General features: G+C 40.4%; 1 protein-coding gene across 10 annotated transcripts in view; it reads left to right on the top strand.

The window, feature by feature from the left end:
* LOC135494022 (transient receptor potential-gamma protein-like) overlaps window positions 1-25604 on the top strand; it is an 83236-nt gene that overhangs the window by 10123 nt on the left and 47509 nt on the right. For 7 of the 10 annotated variants that reach the window (XM_064781769.1, XM_064781768.1, XM_064781767.1 and 4 more), the window contains exon 2: window positions 10731-11145. In XM_064781769.1, the coding sequence (XP_064637839.1) occupies window positions 10731-11145 (415 nt within the window). Of the gene's footprint in view, window positions 1-2618; window positions 3298-10701; window positions 11146-25604 lie in introns of those variants that run through there. The other 3 variants (XM_064781770.1, XM_064781773.1, XM_064781771.1) reach the window with 3 other exon arrangements.

Here is a 25604-nt window from a genome sequence, read left to right as displayed (position 1 = left end):
CAATTTTTCATCACAACATCCTTAGCTACTTCTTACCCTAATCAATCATATTACCCATTATAGCCTGGATTCTTTAACCGCACTTTATTTCACTGGCCTGACTCCAGAGTGGAATCCAAGTGTGCTCGACTTTTTTCTCAAAATTGGCACGAAGCAAAGTGAATTCTCAGGCTTAAATCTTGTACAGTCTAGGTCATGGTGACCTTATCTGTTACCCATACCACCAGCTTCCTCGTTTTTGCACTTCCTGTCAATGACCTGATGACATAGGTAAAGCCAATTTTGCTCGTCTTTCGAGGTTGTCAGACTTCAAAGCGTAAGAAGATTTGCTAAACCTATACGAGATAATTTCATTTCTCTGCTGTGAGGTATCAAGTTAAGACGTCTCGCAAAAATCTATACAAAACTGATATAGCAAGAACTTTGTCTACTTTTTTCGATACCTTGGGTTGATATACGATATAGTTCAATCCGGTACTTGGTTTGTATGAAAACTTTTAATGGACTGTGTCTTGAGTTTAGTTGTTGTTTTTTTGTTATAAAAATGCCCTGTCCTGATCCATGAAGAGCAGTTTCAGTTGAATCCTGATACAAACAGCCACACATCAATGATTGAGGAAAGATGAAAGTGTCTATTTCAAATCCTCTCAGTGATTTTAAAGCCTATTCTACGTTCCTGAAATCGACTGTTCAAATGATGTCTTTAATCTAGATTCGCAATATGAGAAGTGTGATAGTGACAGTTGTTGTTGACGAATTGATGTGAGTGCAACCTTTAACCTTAACAATCCAGGTTTGATATGTGGGGGTTTACTTTTTACAGAAGGAGCCCACTTATCATATGTCTGGTGGTATATCATTTCTTTGATTCCCCTCTACTACGCATGCCTTGCAAGTCCTGGAGAACTGCCAGGGGAAGTGTGGCGTTGAAAATTCTGCAGGAGTGCCAAATAAAGCGTGGCGTCACGCTATATAAGAGTTTGATTCGTGTTCACGGTTCATGTTAGATTGTGTTTACATTTACACGGCGAAGTACCCCTCCAGTCTCTCGTCTTTACTGTAAATATTAATGAGAAGTTATACCAAAGTGAGATAAAGTACTTGGTAAACAAGACCTTGTATTTATTGCTTGGTTTACAAATCAAACATTATTGAATTCCTCTTCGTGAATATTTTCTGAGGTCAGAAGTTCAGGGCCGTATTCTTAAAGGTTAAAACCTTTTAGGGGCAGTAGGATCTCTGGGAGTCAGAAAACCACTTTTTGTCTCAAAGAGGGCTAATCTGCATGAAAAAAACCTTCTTTCGGATATGTCTGGAGGGGAATACTCATCTGTTGAGTATAATCCTCTGGTATTTAAGGGAGACTACGTATACACTCTCTCATGTCTTGTCCTTTAAAGAGAGAGTTCTGAGAATTGACTTTATTCTAGGTTTCAACGACAGCATATGTGTAACTTTGTGACTTCTTTTTCCCTGCTATCTCAAAATCAATACAGATTCTAGCTTAACTGCAACTAATTTCTGCCATCTTTTTCTTCTGCGAACCAGGCATTCCTTTCAGTCAGGTCTGTATCGGAAGCATCATCGTTCTGTGATCAGTTTTCTGAGCAAATAAGAGAAAATAGTTTCAGTTCATTTGCCGGTGGCTGGAATTCCTCGCACGTTGAGGAGAAAATATAATGTGAAACTACATTTGACTTCGCTTTGATCCTGATTTGTCCTCTATTTCGAATTTCGATAGTAATTTTCTGGCAATCTCGGCATCCAAAAAATGATCATTCGCTTCCCCCATTAATAAAAAACAAACGACGGACTTGAAGCTGGAGGGTTAATTTGTTGCTATTGGCAATGACTAATGATGATTGACCTAATTGATACTCACAGCTCATATTGGACTATGACACAATATAACTAATATGATGTTATATAATTCCCCTCACAAAAGCGTTTGTAACAATATATGTTGGCTTTTTTTGTAAATTCAAAGTGGCCATAATTGTATCATTGTTGTGTACATCTACGTATAGCTCATGGACTACGGATTGGTTGCCATGGAAACTGGGAGTCACCTGAAACGATTGTTTTTCAAAAAGCGGATGTGAGTTTGACCTCTGGGTATAGGCTCAGGAGACTTGTGCTAGCAAGCTAGAAAAGCTAGAAAAGCTAGCATTTTGAATCGAGAGGTGTAGTAACAATGGGTTAAAACCAATCGATGGTGTTAACGGACTTTGGAGGGTTGATATTTGAAATAAATTTGAATTGGGAATTGGGAAATACTTAGTCTAATGATAACTTGCAAAATGGGCGCGAATAAGTAACTGGGAACTGGGAACTGGAAGTTAACTTCACAGACCTCAAGATTTTGAGTCGGAAGAACCAAAAAAAACCTTGCACTCTAAATCCTAACAGATGCTGGAACAATTAGCTGTCAGTCGTGCTGATAGTGTCTATATACTTGTTGCAGCCTCAATCTTGCGGAAATTTCTTCCATTCTGGTGGTGCCGCCTATTATCTCTGTTCACATCTTGCCAGATGTCCGTGTCACCGGCGCTATCGGAGCCATTCATGTGATGTGACACTCTCTGTCAATCTTGTGGTTGCTAGGTGTATCCAGGAACCTGTTACATGCCGCATGTAGCCTGTGTGCACTCGGATTGCAAGTGTCATAATAAGCTAGGACATGACACGGAGGACACACTAAAGAGTTTGTCACAATGGATAATAATGTTTTATCGGATATGCCAGATCTGTTAGAATGACAAGCTAACAAAGGAAGGATAGTCCTATTAAGAACTGTGATCTGTTTTTCTTTGGATCGATAGATAGAGGTAGTTGATTTGAATCTGATCTGAGGACATCTTCTTTGGGAATACTTTAGAAACATTCGTTATTCGTTTTAATTGATTTATCTCGGAGGAATACTTGAAAACAGAGACACGTTACTTTTATCTGGACCAGAGTATTTACCCTGAATTTCTGCATATCTTTTTTGATTTATTTTCTGTGGATACATTGGTTGTTTTATGTGTGGACAGCTTGGCAGATCAGTTTCTTGTTTTTGAGGAGTTGAAATTGACTAGACATACTTTTATGATTCGTTTAGCGTAGGATTCTTGTTTGAAACGCTGTGATAAAAGTTAAATCCGAAACATTTCGCTTCGTGTGTGTTCCTATTTCCTAAATTCTGATGATGGACCCTTTCCCGACCCTCTAAAGCAGAGGGTTGACGATATGATGATGAACATTTCTGAAGCAAGTCGGGGTTCGATTTCTTTTTTCTTATCACGGGAATAACTGGTGAGTATGTGGATACAAGCTGCTTCAGGTTATTTCAAACTCTTGACTAAAATCTATCTATCCTACACATGGGATAACGGGACTTAAACAGTGTAGTCGTAACTTAGGATTTATGCGATTTCAGAAATTAAACTGATAAGGGAGATGAGACTAGTGTAAGGGAAGGGCTTGGGTAAGGGTTAGGTTGGGGACGGGGTAAGCGTTAGGGTTAGGATGAAGGCTTTAAGGTGAAAAAGATCGTCGTAAGAATAGCCAGTATAGTTTGAATGTAAAATGAATAGGGTGCATGGTCTTAAGAAAAGCCGCGGCGGGGACGCGGCGGCCGGTACTAAAAGCTAGTTCATCAATACATCTTGTAACTGGTTTTAGCATTCAGTGAACAATAAAAAATTCATATGTTGGTATCATATTAGACAATGAAAGCGACAAAACCGTTATGGGAAAACATGTATTTTTCATTTTTCCAACATAATGTGATGATAAATTAAATGGGATTGAACAATGGTTTAATAGTGTCAAACTAATGGTTGTTTTTCAACAAATGGAAGTAGAAAATCGATGTAGTTCACATAGTGAGATTGAATACATTTCAATGACAATGAATAGGCCTACCATACAAAATGGGTTGTGGTACAATTAATGGCTTTGTTTTTTTTGCCAATTTCATGTCTCTTGCATGTGTCTCTGTTGTAGTTGTCAGGAAGATGCTGTTGCAACATTCTGAGATTGAGATTGGATTCTTGTAACTTGGTGGGGACAAGAAACAATACTTTTTTCCCTGGCCTTATCTTTCAGGCCTATTGATATTGTCAGTGAAGGATTCAGTCCAAGTGTGTTGATTATAGGCTTATTGGCACAGCTACAGGTGTATTGGTTTTCTCACATGGGCCATATATCGGGATGCCATTACAAATACAGTGGAACCTCCCATAGCGGACACCTCTCTATGAAGGACAACCTCTCAATTAAGGACACTAGGTTTGGTCCCGATTGGTTGTTTCCATTCAATTTGACCTCTCTAATCAGGACATCTCTCAGGACAGCACTTGTCGGTCCCAAGGGTGTCCTTAATAGAGAGGTTCTACTTTATACCAAAAACTCAATAAACGTGCCGTTTTAATATTTACTTGGTGTTTCACTACAGAATCCAATCAGGTTGGCCAACAAAATATGAATAAATCAATTGTCATATTTTAAAGTTATGGGATAAGTCGGAAATATTAATTTGATGCCATACTTCTGATTTGTACTGGTTTTATTGTTGGCTAACTTGTTTTGTCAATAGTTTTACACATTCCGCTGTTGTGGATACTTTCCCATCCTTAGACAAATCTGAGGACAGATCACATAATCTGTCTTTCCCTGTCCCTGCACAAATCTGAGGAATATGAGCTAATCTGTCAATATAAATCTTTACATAAATCTGAGGACAATCACCTGATCTGCCTTTACCTGTCCCTACATCTCTATAAAATCGTGGCTTTGATATTTCCAGATCTTCACTGAGACAGGAAGCAGGAATAAAAGCAGATGTAGAGCGACACTAATTCGTGCACTCAAAGATAACAGTCTTTAATATGCAAGCGCCTTTGACATCGTGATATCCAAACAGGAAAATTGTCAATTTTCGCTAGATCAAAGATGATACAATTTCATGTTCTGAGTTTCAAAAGCGGGTTATTTACAACTTTGCTAGGATGATGCTTGATGTGATCAGTTTAATGTTTGAGTCTTGAAGGTATAACCCTTTTGGTTGCAGAATCACCACCAATAGATTCCTCTGTAGCACAATCTGATGACACCATTACAATACCATACTAAAGAGTGAATATACTAGTACAGTAGAACCTCTCTAGTAAGGACACTCTCGGGTCTGACAAATGCTGTCCTTAATAGAGAGGTGTCCTGATTGGAGAGGTCAAATTGAATGGTAACAACCAATTTGGGTCCAAAACTAGTGTCCTAATAGAGAGGTTGTCCTTAATAGAGAGGTGTCCACTAAGGGAGGGTCTAGTGTATATTCAATCTTCCTCACCACTGCTGATTTGACCAATGTTGTTCGGTATTGGTTGCACCACAGGGTGATGTTACAATTAATTCTACAGAGAGCCTCGACCATAACAAAGTCATATATTCATGATATGAGGCCCAAGGGATTCCTAAGGCTTCCGTCTGCAGCCTTTTATTAGAATGATACATGATTTTCCATGGTGATTTGAGAAAATCGTGACCAATGTGAGGGACTTTTGCCTCGTCCTCTTGATATAGATACTGTGTTGATAAGAATTCTAGACTAATCATCAGGGACAGATTCTTCATTGGTTGGTTGGCTTAGTTAAGGGTTAAATCCTGGTTGGCATAAAAAGATCTTTTATTACACGTGATATCTTTATTTACACTTAGGAAAGCTCGGCAGATAGCGGCTGAGATGAGTTGGGACAGAGAGTAATCAGACGGCTCCTAAATTATCTTTAATTGCCATTATATCTCACGAAGAGACAGTGCTGCATCTTTAATCTCTAACACTGCATGCGTTTATCTCTTGATGGCCTCGGAGATGCTGCTTACTGGCTCACCAGTAGAGTGAGTCTATGCAATACCACAGTGTCCCCAGTCTTCTGATTTGTTCCTGGCATCTGGTTACAAGAAGCTAGCTGGCTCTCCCTTCCATCTGCGAGTGACTGGAAATTAGAATAGGTTAAAATTGAAGCTTGCTTTTTTTATATGCCTGTCTAGTCTTTCAATACATCTTTATGCGTATTTCGTCCACATTTACACAAAGGAGAAGGAAGATCAGATGTTGTTATTTCAAATGGATAATGCCAAAGTCATTAATACTAAACATAGTCAGCGACAGGGTTTGCTACAAGTTCCACAGAGCAGCCTAGGACTATTTGCCAAGAACATTCCACAGGCTAACAACTGGCCTCCGACCATAGTCATTCATAGCCCTTAAGCAAGTGAAAACTGGCCTGTTTTCCAACGTTGTTTACCCATCAGTTGATAGCTTAACGTATTCTTACTACCAGTATATCAAGTGGAACTGAATATGCAGACAGATTTCAGCTTTGACATTTAAAAAACCAATAGATTCCTGTTCACACCGGAAAATGTTCACTCCATTGTCCATTTAATTGTTATCTTTCCACTTGCTTGAATGTGAGCATATTGACGTGCTACTGTAACGGCACTGTCCTCTCTTGTTACCCAGCCAGCCGTAAATTACATCGAGGCTAACAACACTCGTGACCACTTGACTTGGGTGTGGCAACAGCAAGCACTCCTCGTCGATAAGTCGGACGGACCAATGACCAGTACGTTCGTGATTTGAGTGTTTATTTCTTCTGCTGGTTAATCTGCGTCTTGATCGATAAATAAGTATCAAAAAGCCAATGTGTCAGCATTCTCATCAAAACCATATGCAAATGGTAGAAATTGATTATTTAACAGATACGCATTTCCAAAAAATGACCACAACATCACCTTTAATGTGTCTAATGGGTTGGTTATGTATTTAGATAATAAATCATGATTCTATAACTCATTTATTAGTAATCGATTTAAAATATGACGTTTGTTAGAGTAGGATGCCCAATATTTACACCCAAGAGGCTTACTGGTTTAACTTTGTGGTTCCTGTGGGTATGTAGGCTGGAGAGTGTCATGATGGATGACATGAGCTGGCATACACTGGTTTCATTGATCTGAGACTCTCTCTAATCTAAATCACACAAAATTTTGCGCATCTGGTCGTTTGGTGCCAGTCATCATGTTTAATGTGGATAAGCAATGGGTTGGTGAGACACATGTTGTCCGACTGTCTTGTTCTGGCTTGGCGCTTTATATTACTTCAAAGGAGTCGGCCATTATGCATCAGAAGATGTCTTCGGTTGATGATAGTACCTCTTGTCATCATGTGATGTGATTACCATGGCCTCCATACTGATCACAGCAATCATCGAGCAGTTATGGCAGTGATAGCAGGACTGGGCAACTGTTGCACCATTGTGGTACGTGTCACACGATCACGGGATGCTAGCTGTAATGGTGTGGTCACCATTTCCTGACTTGACCATGGCCATTCTGTCCCCAAGTCGTTTCGGACAAAGCTCCTTCCTGATGAAACACTGCATTATTAATAACCAGTGATTGGCATTGATCCCCCAGTCATAAGCATGGAGTGGTGATCGAGAATACAAATATTCGCCGTTGACATAAATCTTGTCGTCAAAGTGTGCTGATCTCTAATGTTTATGCATAATATATCATGTTGGAAAATTGGCAATTCAGTCATTCATTATTCTGTTGTGTTGGTGCCATTCCCTCACTGACTGAGGCATATGGGTTACATATGAGTGTGTGGGGGTCAACTTACCTTATCCTTATGAGGAAGAGAAAGGGGAAAGGAAGCACCTGTCTGGTGCATTCAGTTATAAAAAAGCCCCTGTCCCGATTCCTGATTTCAGCAGAATCTTGGCTCTTGGCTCAATCGTCTGCTCATCCCAAAGCTCCCTTAGATAAGGGTCATCCTGAACCTTGACATCAGCAGCACCCAGAAGATCCGTCCCATGTTAAACCTAAATACGAGCCCTCCTTATAGGTCAGAATTAGTTTTTGTTCAAACAGAGACTGTGAATACTGAAACGCTTTTCACAAAAGTCCATAATTGCCAAAAGCTGAACATAAACATTCATTCGAAATCACCAATCAGAACCTTCTTAAGGTACCAATAAATTTCTCAAATTTTCTTGAATTGCCTCCAATCCTCCAAAGAACCTAAAGAGTTAAATATGTTGTCGCCTTTCTTGAACTCCAGCTTCCTTGTTATGACTGAAGCCTAATCAGACTTGACAACAACATCTTGCCAATTTCTGCACAAAAAGAATATTCATTCAGTCTGTTTGCCTGCAGCAACAAGATATCATCGCAAAAATTGTTATGAATTCAAATAAAAAACCTTCTTGAATGCCAGGCTGGAGGCCAACTTGTTTCTGTTGTATTGGCTAGAAGAATCTTAAAAGAATAGTGGGGCTTCTGGGCCCCCTTTTATTTGGCAGTGCATTAGGGCTGTGTTTAGCAGTGGCAGGGGAGCTACTGGCCCCCAGTTGTTGTGTTCTTCATGCAGATTTGGGATGAAAACTGGTAATCTGACACCCCAGGGAGCCTATTGACGCCCCTCGACCAAGGGAATTGGGAAGAAAGCCAATTGATCACACACCCAGGGGGTCACTCTCAATTACAAGTGTAGAGCATCCTTGTACCCTGAGTTTTTGATAGATCCCTCCAGCAGGTAAAACTACCTCCAATCCTCACCCCTTTTTGGCATGATTTTCATCCCTGCAGTTTACAAAGTAACTCGAAGAGCCATTCATTTGTTTGAAAAGAAGTGTTAGGTTTTAATACCGGAACTAAAGCAGCCTTCTGATTAATTCTATGATTATTGAAAATGGTATATCTGACTTGGAGAAAAAAATCACCATGTGGTGTGCTGCCGGCAACACTACATGGTATCGATTTCTGCGTACGCTGAGTGATAACTGTACAATCATTCCAATCTATTTTATCAGAGGACAGACAAATTGATAAATTCAACAAATTGTCAAACTGTGTCATTTCCTAGTCAACACATAAACAAATCGATGAATTTATCAAATGATTTTGTGTAAATTTGTTCAAGTTGTTTATTCAGTAGTTGTTGAGTTCATGATATTGCTGCAGTTGTGTTGAGTTACTCTAAAGCAGTTTTGATTCTTTGAAGTGCTAGTAAAACGCCTGCAGAAAGGCAATCATCATCGGTGAATTGTGACAATGAAGAAAAAAAACACAACTTTATTGTTGGTAAGATCCATCACCTCTCACTACCCTGAGTTTGATATATCTATCACAAGTCGCAGCGATGACCGAGTCTTGTCGCAATTGTGATGATGCCTGAAACGAGTGATTCATGTAGAATGTGATGATTATCGCAAATTGACTGTCTGCAGGTTGGCTGCATGTGATGGTAAAACATAATCCGCTTTGTGGCTGGAGAGTGCCGCAGGAGCTTGTTTTGTTTCATCTTGTTTGTGTTTTACTGCATGAGAGGTTGACCTTGCAAATTGTTATATTTGATAATGGTTTGATAATGTTTTGATTAATATGGCTTCTGGTGCTGTTGCCTGAGGCAAAATACAAGATTAGAGACTAAAGTTGCTTTCAGAGGGTTCTGCACTGCCTGAGGGGAAGGGGATCTACGATATTGATACCCTGGAAACTCTAATGGTGGCACCTTTCCCTTGAACTCGTCCAACCAGTTCATGAGGAATCCTGTTTGAAGGCCACTTTCTCCTCGAAATATGAATTAGCCTTGTCTGAAGACCACTCTCAGAATCATAGCAATACTCTTGTTATGTGGGGACAAAGGCTATAAAAGGCTGACAAATTGTTTGTATTAATCTTGATACGACATCAATCACGCTTAAGAAACATTAGATATTATTTACCGGGATCGACTTACTTTAGATGATTGATGGTCATGTACGGTCTTGCCGTGACAGGAATAATCTTGTGTACATTTTGGTCATCTTGGTTGATGTTGGTTGCAGGCCGCAGCAATCGCTCTTTCTTGTCATAAGTACCTTTGATGACCACCACACACCAGAGACTTTTGTCTGCATATGATCATGTTTACAGGTGCAGTGATGAAAATTGCTTGTGTGTCTTGTGGTTCACTCTTCTACCAGTTTGTTATAACTTGGTGCAAGGACAGCTATGATTTTGTATGATTACTTGGCATGGTGCTGAAACCTGGGATGGTGTTACGACACTCTGGGTTACAACGGTTAGAGTCAATGATATGACATTGAAATGTGTCAATATAGTTATACAACAATTTACGCAATTTTCACGCAGAGGGTAGGTGGGCTGGGCCAGCTGTAGGCAAACAATACACAAGTTAGCAATAATCGATATTCATCATTGGGACCCTTAGTAACATATTTCCATGACATCAATTCTGTCAACAAAATGTGATGATATTATTGTATTGTTTACATAGGTGTGTTCACTCACTAGCAGATGCCATATCATGTTTGTTTACACACATAGGTAGAAAACCCAATCTGATTTGATGCAACACACTTGCAATCTGGACTTATGCAGTCTAATGATCTAGATGCATCCAGACTTGACCCATAAATACAGTGTTCTGTCAGATGTAATGAGATAACATAAAAACAGAAGTTGTTTGTAATCAAGGTGTTGTTTGTTGTCAATTCTGTTACCTAATATCAATCTTGTTTCAGCCACTTGATTCTCGATATTTGTATATTTTATGTGCTGTATTTGTCTACATGACATCATACTACAATATTTGACATTTTGTGGCTGATGTTTACAACTCCCACCATTTGGTTTTCGTTGCAGACGTGAATAACCATGGATAAGGTTTACAGGAAATACAAGGAGCAGGAGCAAGGGACGAACCCCCAACGTCTGATGGAGGAGCTGGGCTTGGATAATACCGAGGGTGACACCCTCGGTATGGGGGTCATCCGCAAGGAAGCTGACCTCTCAAATGAGGAGAAACAGTACCTGCTTGCCGTGGAGAGAGGAGACATGGCAAAGGCAAGAAACTTTCTGGACGAGGCACAGATATATTTCAATATCAACATCAACTGTGTGGATCCCCTTGGGCGCACGGCGCTTCTCATCGCTATTGAGAATGAGAACATTGAAATGATCCACCTTCTGCTGGGGTATAACGTGGAATTAGGGGACGCCATCTTGCACGCAATTAGTGAAGAGAACGTGGAGGCTGTGGAGATGCTTTTGCTGCATCAGTCGATGAACGCCAAGAAGGATTTATCGGTGAGTTGTCTTGTTTTCTTGAAATCTCTCATTTTCGGTGGTGCTGACTGCTGATCATGCAAAGATCTCAATAAATATTGAGTCTCTTCTCATTGGCTCCGACTCTGAACTATTGCACTGCAGACAACCACCTGTTTATGTCTGCATCACAATACCATGGGACCACTCTTAGTGGGCACCTCTGTAGCTGGACTTACTCTGGCAACAATTCATTCTCCTCCTCCCTTGATTAGCTTATGTACCAATATTCCGTCCTTGAATCCATCCTTGTTCTACGACTTAGCAATTCTGATTAAGTCTGATGTCAGCTTCCATTCAGACAGATTTGTCTGATCAACTCCGTACTCTGTTCCGAATTACAGGATATTTTCAGATTGGGAGAATGGACTTACTGAGGATTCAGTGTTCGTTACGAGGTTCTTGAAGGCAACCCTTCAATTGTACGTGTACTTGATCAGTTGATTTCAGCTTTATTTCATAATGGGAAAGGAATTGCAATTCAAGAACCCTACTTGAGACTGGTAACAGCAACAAAAAGTTCCTCTCACAAAATAGTGAAATGGAAAAAGCATTGTCTTCGATTGATTTTTATGAACACAAGACTGATTTATAATTTGTTTTTAGTGGCACATAAAGCATAATATTTCTGTTTCAGTAAATTTGTAGCTTTTGTTTGACATCAAACTGCGACTTTTCAAAATGTCCTCAGATCTTTGTTTCAGTGTAATTATTTATAAGTTTCCATGGCAACTGACAACGTTAATCAGAAATAGAAAGATTTATTCCAGGGATATTTTAAAGATCAATGTTTCTCCCAAAGAAGGTTTGGTTTTTTTTGTTTCTAAAAATGTTGTTTTGTGGTTTATTATTCTGCAAATGGAAAATGTCGCCTTTGAAGTTAGAGTGTGACTGTAGTGACTTCTTGCTGCCTTTCACCATGAACAAACTCAGAAACTCACGAGTCAAGGAGTCACTTTTGTTCTGTGACTCCAATCAAAATCTTCCCAAGCCAGCCAAGAATTGTCAACAAAAAGCAACCGGGAGAAAAGCGTCCTGATCTGTTATTCTTGTCAAGTTCTCACCAAATGGGCTTGGGATAATCAATGGCCCATTTGGCCATAATAATGATATAAGGATATTAGCGGATTCATCAACTCTCGCATTGCAACAGATTTGCGTGGTTGGTGTTCTGCAAAGTCGTGTTCCTGTTAAAGGGAAGAAAAAAATTGAATTTGATAACTTCCTGCACTGAAAAATGTACTGAATACAAATTTCAACAGTATTGGTTGATGGGATGAAACAAGTCCCAACCCTTGACCAAGATGGCATTATTGATGATGATGATGAAGCAAATTTAACTCTATAACGATTATTCGGAGTATTGGTCACATGACAGGTCGTTGAGCTTGTTTAATGCCGATTGGCGAAAACGTATAATAATGTGAGCTTGAATATATGTTTTTGCTATTGGATACAGCCATTGTTCAACATAATAGCCACATCTCAGATTACGGTTAGCATGTTTAGCCTGGTCATATATAGCGCAGACCGATTAACGATACCCGGTGTTGATCAATGCCTGGAGGCTAGCGTTCTCTTCATTAGTAGGAGAAGTTTAGTATTTCTCCTGGCGCTCTGATATAAAAAAGGGGCCAGATTGACTCCCTGTTCAAAGCTTGATTAAATCCTCCCACTTTGATTGATCTTCCGTAAGTCCTTTTGCTCTATCCTGATGTCAGAGATTTATTCCACGGATATTTTAAAGATCAACGTTTCTCCCAAGAAGGTTTAATTTTTTCGTTTCTAAAAATGTTGTTTTGTGGTTTATTATTCTGCAAATGGAAAATGTTGCCTTTGAAGTTAGAGTGTGGCTGTAGTGACTTCTTGCTGCCTTTCACCGTGAACAAACTCTTGATGCCTTAATGATGCATTTGAGGGGGGGGGGGGGGGTATCTCAGCATCCTCAAGAGACCATTTGCTTTCCTAGTAACCATGCCAAATGCTGATCAGACAACATCTAGTTTTGTCACTGTCAGAGTTGATGTAGGCCAACTCCGGTGATCTGCCTCCAATCTCCTACAGAATCCTTCTCATCACTATCGATCTCTCTGTCGACGTTATCTTTCTGTGCCTGACATGTTGATGGCGTTAAATCATCTCTGCCGCCTCTCTATCATTGTAACAAGTTTGTCGAAACTGTTAGGATTTCAAATATTTTAACATGCTAAAATCAACCAATATCTTTACAAGTCTGAAAACAATCTGATCCTTGTCAGTACATTTCCTGTTTATCCACCTGCTTCATTTGAGACGTCAAAGACTACAAAGTCTTTCACAATCGATTGAAACAATTACTTTTGTGGACAGTGACGCAAATAGGTCTGAGCATCATTAACGCGTCAAGAATTGGAAGACAATGCGGATAAGGTCATCCCTCAATTCTCTACAGAACTCCACTGAATCCACCTGATACATGTGAGACATCAAAGACCACCTCCACAATCGACAATGTCTTCTTCGATGACATAGACAGGTTATGCGCTATCAACATGTTGGTAATTAGCAGATAACGTCAGGGGTGTTCGATTTTGAGCTGGTTCTGTTGAGGTGACGGAAGTCTGTGGAAAAAGCCAGGAACTTGCCTGTCGCTCCCACTCGGCTTGTAGAGACAAGGTTAATTTCCTGCCAGACGTTGTCTTGTTCTTCTGGGTGACATTGAATGTTAAAGCCTTCCTTGTAAGCTTGTTATGGGCATCCAGGGATAGATCCACGAGTCTGAGAAGGGAATACAGTTGTTGGTCCCATAGTTGTTTTGACTCCATTCTTGCTTTTCCTTTCTTGACAAAAATCACTTGTTTGAGGAGTGCTCTAATAGCCAACCTGAAGTCATGCACCCGTTTGTCCACATCTTACCTTCCTGTGTCCCAGACACATTCCTTGAGATGTCGCCGAGAAAAGTGCCTTCGCATCCCTTATGATAAATAAATAGCAGTCTAAATACTTCCTTCTGTTATCTTGACCAATATGGCTCAGATAACGGCCCTAAGTATCACTAGGGATGAGTGACCTGATAAAGCGATTGTCAGGCACGACAGTGATAAACTACCATCACGGAAGAATACACGGGAGTGTTGAGCATACATGTATATCTCAATTTGGCTTTTCATTTGATCCCTAAAAGTATCAGCAGTGGGCAAAGAATCACCAAGTGTCAACTGTTGTGATCTCCATGGAATCTCATCTATCCTGGTGCACGTGTCTCCCCATACGTATGTCAGCATTCATTGATTCCAGTAACTATTCTCTTGGTTGACACCTGTTGATTAGCTCTGAGAAGACTGACAATGTTGTTGATTTGGGTTGTGGTAAAGGATTGCCGGGCAGAAGAAGGTTAACCATGATTGGTGTTGTTGTTATTTTGGGTCATCACAGTCATCCAGTAGGTCGAAAATGGGATGACCTTTGGTTGGTGGAGCAAGCAACCTAATCCATTGACCTCAATTCTTGATGGTCTAATTTGTATCCTTTGAAGGTCACTGCCTAAAAAGGGGACAGCAACTGAAGGCTGTAGATGTAGTGTATAACAGTCATTACTGAAACCCTTTACATTCCTTTGTTTGCATGCAAAAGTCTTGTCTACAGATTCAACTCTAACATCTGCCAGAAGCAACGTTTGCTTTAATCTCTCCACTGAATTAATCAATGAACATCAATGTCTCAACTCCGCAGGCTTATCAGCCTTGATTAGTTCATGGCCTCCGTGAACTCCTCCGACAATGGAAGTGGTGTCGTTTATTAGCAAACACAGTGTCGGCGTCTTACGTCCCTTTGGTGTGACAGTATTCAGGTTCGTTTCAGACCATGTCAATGAATAATGTGTACCTTGAGTCCTTGAAATGTTAAAGTGGAGGAAATTGGAAAAGGAGTGAGGAGAATCCAAGGAGCTTCAGAATTGTCTGTAAAGGGATGGAGTCAGAGAATATGTGAACTGATTGATCGTGCCAAGCGGGTGCTGTTGTTTCTTAACAAACACAAAGTCAGTGTGGATACCATCGAATGGATGGACCTAAAATATGAAAGTCAAAATAAGTTGATGGCATCCTTGCATTTTGAATGGAAGTTCCAGAAGCGTGGTAGATTTTTGTTGTCATTTTGTCGTTGTTAATTCTCCTATTATGGGCTTTGCATTGAAATCAATAAGTGAATCTGCAATTTGAGATTGCTGTTTCCTCAAAGAGAGAAGTCAAAAAGTATTATTTTGCTTCTTCTCTTGGTCTGCCTGACACAAATGTCGACCAACAACTTCTATCCCCTGTAAAACCATGGATATTTGTCGGTCCAGACGGTTATTAATCGCAATTAAGCATTCCCGACAGAGGTGCTTCCTGGCTTTCGGTATGTAAGATGAAAGATTCCTGGGAGGATAGGAAGACATGTAACTTGTCGGGGCAACTTCTTGCATACAGATGACTCTTATAGGTCTTCCCTTGTACCTTATACGGAGGTTCTAGGTGATCTGTGTGACATCAACCATCATCATTGGTCATTACTTTCACATCAAACTCATTCAATCCAAAAGCTGCCCCGGAAATATCAATTAATCTCTGTAAAGATGAAAGTCATAAATATCCTGTTTTCATCTTCAAAATGGGTTTGACATTTATTCAAATGGACCTGTTGGAGGTCATGACAATCAGTGCCGAGATCTTTCTTCTGTCAACCCCTGAGGCTTTCTGATCTTTGCTATGCAAACCTGTTGATCCTATTAATGCAAAAAGAGGCTTGTGATATAACATCTCATATCTTGGTTTATACGCTGAAAAAGTAAGAGCTTGGTCGAGACCTAATGGAATGCTAACCACATTAACACCTCCTGGTCTTGTTGAAGTTACTTCTCAGCCTCGTTGTTGTGGTAGATGCTAGATGTGAGTTGCGGCGATGGAATAATGTTGCAAGGCAAGTGAAAGCTCACAAAAAACTTTTGAAGACGATAAGGTTGAATCTACAAAATAGTGTGATGGCAGGGTGAGGAAGAGGGTGTATTCCGACTTAACTAGAAAAGAACCTTGAAGATGATATCAAGAATGTCTATCATTTGCCTTGCCAAAAAGTTAGCGGCTGGGGAGTTCAGTAGTGCGCGTTATTCCTGCATAAGTCAGAAGTGTGCCTTGTTGATGAAACCATAATCAGAATTTAGCAATAGGAAACCACTTACATGAATTATTAATTTGCTTTTTATATTGGCCCCAGGTGCATAATCTTAAGGAAATAGCCACTCACGTTCATGTTCAGCTTGCAAAGCTGAGTTGTGAAAAAAGTTTTGTCATCATTTTATCAAAGGACCATTGGTTATTCCGCAGATAAAGCAAATTTGTGGATGATGAATGTCCATTTTATTCAAAAAGTTTAAAAGAGGCAATGATATCTTGCCAAGGCAGCTGGCCAGCAGATGTTATCGTTATTTCTGTGTGAATGCTGGTAAAAAGGAAGTCGTGATACATAGTCAGAAATGAATTATTTTTCTTGTTTTTCCGGCTCAAAATGAAGTAACATCATCAGTCCCAAAAAATGTTTGACTTTGAAAATTTTGATCTTATGAAAAAATTCAACTCTGAAAAAATTTCAAAGTCCAAATATTTTTTTCACTTGTTTTCTTTCTGCTCAATATTCTCATTGTGACGTCTGTAGTTTGAGAAACTTGTTGCAGCGATGATTCGTGTGAAATAACACATAGCGTGTGATAAATTGCAAGAAAATGTAGTCTCTCCGAGAAACCTTTTAAGATTTCACTCTTGATTCCTGACTTGATCAAATTACCACAAAAAGCGTGTCTTAGTCCGTAATAAATTGAATTTCAGGAGTCACAGAATGTAATTTAATTGTAAATTATGGGGTTTATCGCAAATAAAAATTTTAATCTATAGAGCCGATGTAATTGCATTAGTCTGGGAACTTTTTTTGAATTTCAAAATGAGTGCTGAATTTGACTGTTACGTTAGAAGGGTTTGGTAGCGGTCTGGTTTAAATGAGACAACTTGACCTGATTCGGATTTTCGATTAAATGCAAGAGGGCTGAATGTAAGGTGCATACGATTCCCAGTGTACCATGTCCACCTCTTGTGACCCGGGCGTGTATTCAGGATGATTCCAGTAGGATCAAACCTCATCTCATAGCGATTGCCATGTCAGCACTCAAGGGAAAATAGACCAACAGTACTAGTTAACGCAATGGTCAAATTATGGTTCTAAACACAATACATTAGAGTGTTGCTCAACACTAGCGGTTTCTATAGTTACTCCTGGCCAGTTATCACCATTAGTGCGGAGGAATCCGCTGTTGTATTGAAAACATCTTGTTGTAGGTGATCTGGGGCAAACAAACATCACTTGATGAAACCATTGGTACAGAAAAGTCTGGACTTAAGGGCAAGTGTCTTAGTTCATTGCCAGATTCTTTTGCCATTATCAACCTCGTCTGAGCCACAGAAGACAATCGTATTAGATTCGATCAATTGGCAGTCTCCCTTGACATCGCGTTAATCTCAAAATAGGATGATGACAAAATGGACTGATCAGGCTTGCCGGGACTGTTGCATGTTTTTATCGCATTAGGGGGCCCGGCAGCTGCTAGTAGGCTGTATCAAGCTTCCCTTCTGGAGACGATAATTTATTTGTCATTGTCATGTTGGAGATGAATAACAGCTTCTATTTTTCTCAGCCACCAGTATATATAATGAACATGAATGGCATACCCCTTGGCCTTTAAGTCCAGGTCATGTCATATAATTGGACCAGTTTCAGTGTTATCGATTCGTCAATACTCCACACATGATTGTCATCAGACATGATTGTCTTCAGACATGGAAGCCAGTAGATGAGGGGGATAAGGATGACAACAATAAGTCTGCATGTCACAAGGAAAGGACACCCGTGCAGCCTCCCCGGCCCACCACAGTCGTTGAGCAACCTGGGGATGAGGCCAATCAGTCAAGTTGTTAACCAGGGTCCCTGTTGTTAGCGTGTCAACAAACTGTCTTGGAGGAAAAATCCAATGCTTTATGAAGATGGGTCATCAACCTGTTCATTATACAATCATTGATTTGACCTATCGGTACATTTTTTGTTGCTCACAAGCTTGAAAGTGGGCAGGTGTCCTGAAATAACGCAGACGAAAACTAATGGAGTTTAATTTGTACAAGAGCCTGACTAAATACACCAAAAATACACCAAGTATGTTGTTCCCAAAAGGCACACAAAGACCTGATGTCTCAGTTGACTTGACACAGCCACAAAACCAACACCAGTGAGGCGCAATATTGACCAGGGTATCACCGCAGTTAACCTGTCAACGCAGCTATAATCTTCAGCTTTAGTCGCATACGCTGACAAATTAGATTTATCGCTCTGGCATCTCGAGAAAGGAGCCATATGGTAGAATGCTGATTTGAGGTATCAGAGAAGAAAATTGGATACGTGGTCCCAAGTTTGGGGTCAGATTGCTCTCGGAGAAGTTGGCCAGAATTGTCTGGTCAGCCGATACATGATAAGTGAGGATGGGTTGTCGTCGTGTCATGTCTGAATGAAAAAAAATGCTCAGAAATCGACAACCTGATTAAGTTAGTGGAGCATGAGGGCATATCAGCCAGTATTTTCGTCTTCTTCTTCTTCAGCATTCTCTATCATCATATCAGTTAGTATGCTTAGAACCCCGTGGCCAAGTATGTGCCATGGATTGGTGAAAGTCAGGGAGTTTCCACTGGTTGGTGGCCTGCATACTGTACATTCCAAGTTCCAATCTGCTCCAATGTTTATAACAGAGGTTTCCTTCATTGTAGGTGCCTGCCAGGGTAAATGAAGACAGTTCCCCCTCCCCGGTATAACCATCAAAAGACAAGCAACAATGCCTAAAGTTAATCTCATCAGTCGTCATGTCCCTACTCATTGCATGGTTGAACACACTGGCTGGATTTCTGCCCACTATGAACACCAATGATACTTGCCAATCTCTCATTGATCGGATGTGCTCATTGAACACATCATGCTATTCGAAAAGTAATTTACTAATTTTTCAATTCACTGGGTAGGGAATCTCAGTGTCTTATTAGAGAAAGTTATCCTGGCTCGGCTGCCCTAGATGATGTTATTTGCATTGTGTGAGTAAACACGGATACAGGGTGGGGGACTTGATTCGCCAATGTTGTTGAGAAAAATCTTGATTCTTTAATCTGCATCTAGTGAGTGTAGTCCAAGGTGCACAACTCCCTCACCCCTTTTAAAACCTGTGTGTCTCTTCAAATGCTCATCTGCTAGAGGGGAGGGGAAGCTGGGTAGCATTGGCTTGCAATACGCAACCCTTACTTTTCAAATCCAGTTCAAATGTCCAATGTAGACCGTTTAAAATGCCACTATATTACCTATTAACTATACACAGCTCTTCAATTTCAAATCCTTTTGAAATGTCGACCATTCAAAATACCATTGCACGCGATTTTAATTATCCTTTATCAACTCGAGATCACACATTGATCATGTTATTGACATTTTAAGACTGCAACGGAACCTCAATTCGCTTCGAAGGGAATATTTCGAACATGTGAGCAGTTCTGTAATTGCCTCTTAAGGCTGTCTCAATGATTGGATTAGGTTTATATTATTGAAGATGAGTTATGTAAATGATATATAGAAGGGAATTCATGATGAAGAAGTACTGGCCTTGTTCTCGATATGTAAAGCATTCCACATGCAGAACCAGAGACGGAAATTCCTATCCCTCAGTGGACACCTCTATGAGTAGGACTTGAGTGAAAATTGAGCTGCATAATTCACAATGTTCATCATCACTTGGAAAAAACTGACCATATACCGCTCACAATTGACCACGTCTGGAACGGCATTACCAGTATGGCGGGTTATTTCCCCCTTGACTTCCGGCGCTCCCCACCACCACCTCCGCTGGTAAGGCAGACCTCCCACGGCTAAAACCACTTCTCGTCTCATAGTCGTCATGGTCCGGACATCTTGTCGTTATTGGTTATGGCAGCAATCTTGTTTGGAGTGGTTTGTGTTGGTCAGAATTGTCTACATGTTTTATACTGGTGTTGGGTTTTATACTGGCGTTGGGACCTATTGCGTGCTAAACCAATGTTTCTCACTGAGCAATTAGGCAGCTAGTCATAGATCAGAGAAGAACTATCAAAAGCCTTTCAGTCAAGCCCTACAGCCCGCGAGACCTCTTGCTGGTGGACAGTAATAAGTGGATGGTCTCAACTGCGACTCTTGATCCTTCTTTGCCAAGGATAAGGCTAAAGAGCGTGTCGAGAGTGGAATAAAACAATGGTTCCAGGAATAATAATTGGATCTGTTACATGGTAAACCACCGATATCACTGAGCAAAGCAGCTCCTTAGACCGAACCTACAATCTGACGCCTCGAAGTGGAAGATACTTAGTCCTTCTTTGAGAAATAGTTGAATGAAGAGCGGAGTAAATATTTAATCAGGGTAATTTCTAGTTGATCAGTGATGGCGTCTTGGCTGCTGGGCTGCTGGACTGCTGGGCTGCTGGGCTGACTGAAGAGTGAAGCCTATTGGCTGTGAGGTTTATAGCAAGCTGTCTCAACAAAATAAAGTCCTACTTTGTTAACCCTTCAAGGACCAGACTACAGAATATATTGGCAGTCCTGTGGGCTATGTGGTTAGGATGCTGCGCTGCTCCAGATAACCATGGTTGTGCTATAAATGATACATAGCCAACCCCCTAGGGTATGAAATCAGAATCAGTCAATTTGTACAGGTCTCTGGAGGAGGACCGATCCAGCAATTGGTAGATTTGGAGTAACCTGGTTGTTATTCACTTGGGGTGTTGGTAAATATTGTGATGTTGGTTTGGAATTTCAATCTGCTACGTGCAAACAGTAATCTCCTGTATTTTTGTGGCCCTACCTTCAGCGGAAATTCAGTCCATTTAGAATTCACTTCGTTGTCAGGAACATTGTTCCTCTCCCTTCTTCAGTGATTACCTTCCGTAAGTAACCAGACCTGATGTCCTGATCCCCAAGCTCAGCCTTGGATGCCTTCAAGTATGTTCTCAGAACACAACAATTGGCTGCTATTGCAGGCCTCCTGGGCGATGTGAAACTAGCAGCATTTAAGGCGATCAGTCAGGATGCGTCTTGGAATATCGTTAAGTAGATGTTCATCAGTGAGCGGATTTGGTTGTGATCTTAGCGGGGATCGTTTCAGAGCTGATACAGATACTTTCAGCTCTGATGTTCTGATTTGGTGATTTACTATTTGACATGTTTGAATAAACAAAAAAGCTGCTGAGCAGGTAAAGTTAAAAAACAATCTGACAGGTTTCTATTGTGTCTCGCCTTAAATGCCATCTACATTTCCCAATGCAATGTGCAATGCTTCAAATTAGAGATGAGATCACACCCAAAATGCTTCTGGTTTTTACAACTCAGTAAGACCAACATATTTCTTTTCATGAGAAAAACTGAAGGGTTAGCTGAGACCAACAACAGGAAATTATGATGTTATAAAAATTCAATGTTTAGACCGACACCTCCCACCCTTATGATAACCGAGCTACGTCATTGCTTTGGGTGTGGCCCGTTATTTATCACGGATATGTGATAAACTTGAGTACCATCAATATAACCATGGCAACAGGAAATAAACAAGTTTGATGAAGGTGACTTCAAAGAGAGATGTGACATAGTCTTGAGTTTCATGTGATTTGGTGCTATGATTGAATATGATTGATTTGGACATGAATGTTATTGGTAGAGTTGAACCTATGTTGAAAACAACTGATATCTTGGTGACGCTAAGATGCTTACAGTCAAAAGCAGTGTCATGCAGTCATTTTCAGTGAACTGCCTTTCGAAGAGGGCAGACAGTTGTGAAAGTTCAACGTTTCCTCTGCAAATAAAACTGATGTCAACGAACCTGTTAAACTTGTCACATTTGTATTTCAAACACATCTACTCATATTTCACAATATCTGCCTTAACAGTCATCTGGCAGAAAACAACTCAGTAACAGAGGAAAATTGGATTCTTCGCTGTGAAAATTGCTGAAAGAAATGTGTGAAGATGTCAGAAAAAATCGATAAAACTAGAGACATGATCAACAGATTTTATCGATCTTTCTGGATGCAAATCTAATATGATGTTACACGTAATCACACATTGGGCAAATCTAATACAACAGCATTTACTTTTGAGTGCAATTGCCCGAGGATATTTTGCTGTTTTAGTTTTTTTGTGGCTGGGTGTAGCTATTTTGAATCGATCGTTAAGGCATTATTAACAGAAATTCTTGGAATCGATGACCTGTTTCTGTTACCAGTACCTTCTAAGTCTCTTACATGTCAGTCCAACAAAATATCTTGAAAATTCTTCCTTGGGGTGCCAGTGACCATATGAATCACTGCAGTGACAAGGCCAAGACCATGCCACTAAAGCTCCAATACCTCCTCACTTCACCCCAGTGCGTGTTCACCAGAAATTGATCAAGTTAAATCCAAGTCAGTCAGAGGCAAACCCGAAGCCTCTGGGGTACTCATTGAAAACAAAACACGGAAATTCTAATGGACTTATCTGGATCTATGTCCGGGGGATACGGAAATACACATTTATATTGCCATGGTAACTGAGAAAAACATAGAAAGTGGGAATGAGTTTGGAGTGCACCTTGACGCCAGCACTATTTGTTCACAGGGCTGAGGCCCAAAGGTGAAACATGATCCCTTGAACAGATTTGAATCAAATTACAAAATTATCAAGGTCCAATGGAACTAGGTTAGTTATACTCGAGAATTTCTTAGTTGTGTGTGCTGACTATATCATGTTTTTCATTTCATGCTCACATTGGGAATTACTTATTGTAAAAAAAATCACACTGCAGATGAGAGTCCCGGAAGCTACTGCCACTGGCAACCATGCAATCTTAATGTAGAAGGATTACTCGGATATAAAACATGGGCAATAGGTGTCCGTAAAAGTTCACCGAAGTTGGAAGGGTTCAACCCTTGAGAGTCTAAACTCACTGATCAAACACAAGAAGTCCCACTAACGAGAGATTTCTCTTGTCACAGCTATGTTAATTTTCACAAGTGACAAACTCTGATCTGTTATGGTCATTGTATGTGCCCTTTCAACAAGAACATCTCTATGATCATGAATTGCATGTATGTGTTTATTTGATCTAAATATGACAGTGCTCGTCATCGAGATCAAAGCAACTACCTTGGATGATTCATTCGAAGCCACATATTCACCAGACATGAGGGAGCAATCATTTGAAAGAGGCAAGATACATGCTCACGTTATGCACGATTCAGCTGAAGTGATTAGCTTAACTAGCACCATTCGTGAAGTGTAAATTAGATCGTGACAAATCTTCGGCAGGATGATTGACAACAATCTCAAGGTCAAGGTCAAGGCGCCACTTTCCTGTAATCCAGGCTCCCGTGGTTTGTACCACTAAGGCCAGATTTTAAAAAGTAGTTGTTGATCATCGTTTTTTCTAAAATCTTGGTTAGGACGGGTGAAAAAAACAGTGAATCGCCTCTATTGGAACTCTATCGAACAACTGCAACATAGCCTGACTGAAGGACATTCTCCCTGTCTTCTTTTATTGCTCTCATAGGAAAAGAAACAAACTGTCTTGGTTCGGCCTTAATTGGTTTTGCTGGAAATAAGTTCCATTTGACTTTCAAATGAGAGAGATGAAGGCCATATAGTAAAGGCTAATGTTGTTTCACCACACTGATGTGATCATGCACAGACAGTGAATAATCACCCGACTGGCTCTTTCTGTGATCATACTGAGATAAAGTGTCAACTCATGAACTGACACCAGGGAATAATCACATGTTGCCCTTTCTGTGATCATACTGAAAACAGAGTGACAACTGCCACCAGGGAATGTGTAACCTTTATGTGATCATACTGAGATAAAGTGACAACTCATGAACTGACACCAGGGAATAATCACATGTTGCCCTTTCTGTGATCATACTGAAAACAGAGTGACAACTGCCACCAGGGAATGTGTAACCTTTATGTGATCATACTGAGATAAAGTGACAGCACCTTGGTGCACCCAGAACTAGCATTTTGGGGCTTGCATAGAAAACCCAACGTAGAATATGGTAATTTTTTTAACAAGGGATGAGAGAATAAAAGGGTATTGTATATGAGATTATGAAATGACAGAAGAGATTTAGGACTTAATAAATCAAGTAGGAATGACATAGCTTCCGATTGTTGTATGGTTCATCTCCATGGAGACACCCATTATCCCATCAGATGACTTGGAAAACACGTCTCCCACTCGAATAACAACCCGGAATAACAACCAAGTGTGTCTCAGATGTCATTTTCAGCCCACAAGGACAATTGAGTAGAACAACTTTTAAAAAATGTAAAAATGACATGGCGATGCTCCCAGGGGAGTCAATACCATTCCAAGGTGTCAGTAGCTTGTGAAGACAGGGTTTGTTTGGAGTCCTGAAATCCTTGAACAGTTTGGAAATGTCACGTAAATCTTGGCATAGATCACTTCTAAAGAACCTCTTGTACATGTTATATGCAAATATGCCTGGTTGAAGATGGTGTAACGTGATCATAATGGCAGGTCACCGTGAGCCATTGGAGAACTCTAGATTGGTGAGTCTGTAGTATGTATGTGTAACACATACTCCAGCATGCCTTGATCAGATGACAAGCTTGTAACTACTGGATCACCGGCACTGAAGACAATATCACTAAGGGGTCTTCTCTTCATTGGTAATCAATGGAATTAGAGACAGCCAAAGGAGGTCAGAATCTTGTTACAACAGACACAGTATCGGCAATCTTGTTCAGTGCTGGTCAAAGGGGCAGTGATTCAGTTAGCGATTTTATTGACCACCTGCTATGAAGTAGCCACTTGTAGTTAAATACTTCCAAATTATGCTGTCAGATTTCAAAATTTGTTAGATGTGTCGAAATAAAGCTTATCTCTCCAATGAATCTGTCTGTCTTGTCATCATGAGGAAAGCCAAGGGTGGCCAGAATCTCATAACAGTAGACTCGTACAGTACTGGTAATCATATTCAGTGGTTGTCAGAGGGAAAGGACAAAGGTTCAAGTAGCCACCGTTAACTCGAAATTGTCAAATTTGGTATCTCTGGATAGTAAATGTAATTCATGCATATTGTTGGCCTTTGAGGAAGGTTTATGGAACAATTTTGTCTCCTGAATATCTGACTGAGTGAGACAGGATCAATGGCCTTTGCATCCTTTTGAATTGGCTTTGTAATCTCATAAGTAGCATTGCATTTCCAGGTGCCGCCTTGCCACCTTCCCGAGCAAGTACCTGAGAAAGCAGTAAGGAAGAGTTTCATTCTGCATATGGCTATAGGGGAACTGTCTTGCCAATTTAAGGAATGAGATCACTGCATTCTTTA

The sequence above is a fragment of the Lineus longissimus genome, chromosome 9 (assembly GCF_910592395.1).
Source record: "Lineus longissimus chromosome 9, tnLinLong1.2, whole genome shotgun sequence".
Lineage (NCBI taxonomy): Eukaryota > Metazoa > Nemertea > Pilidiophora > Heteronemertea > Lineidae > Lineus > Lineus longissimus.
The sequence above is the reverse complement of the archived record's forward strand: the minus strand, read 5'-3'. Positions and strand labels throughout refer to the sequence as shown.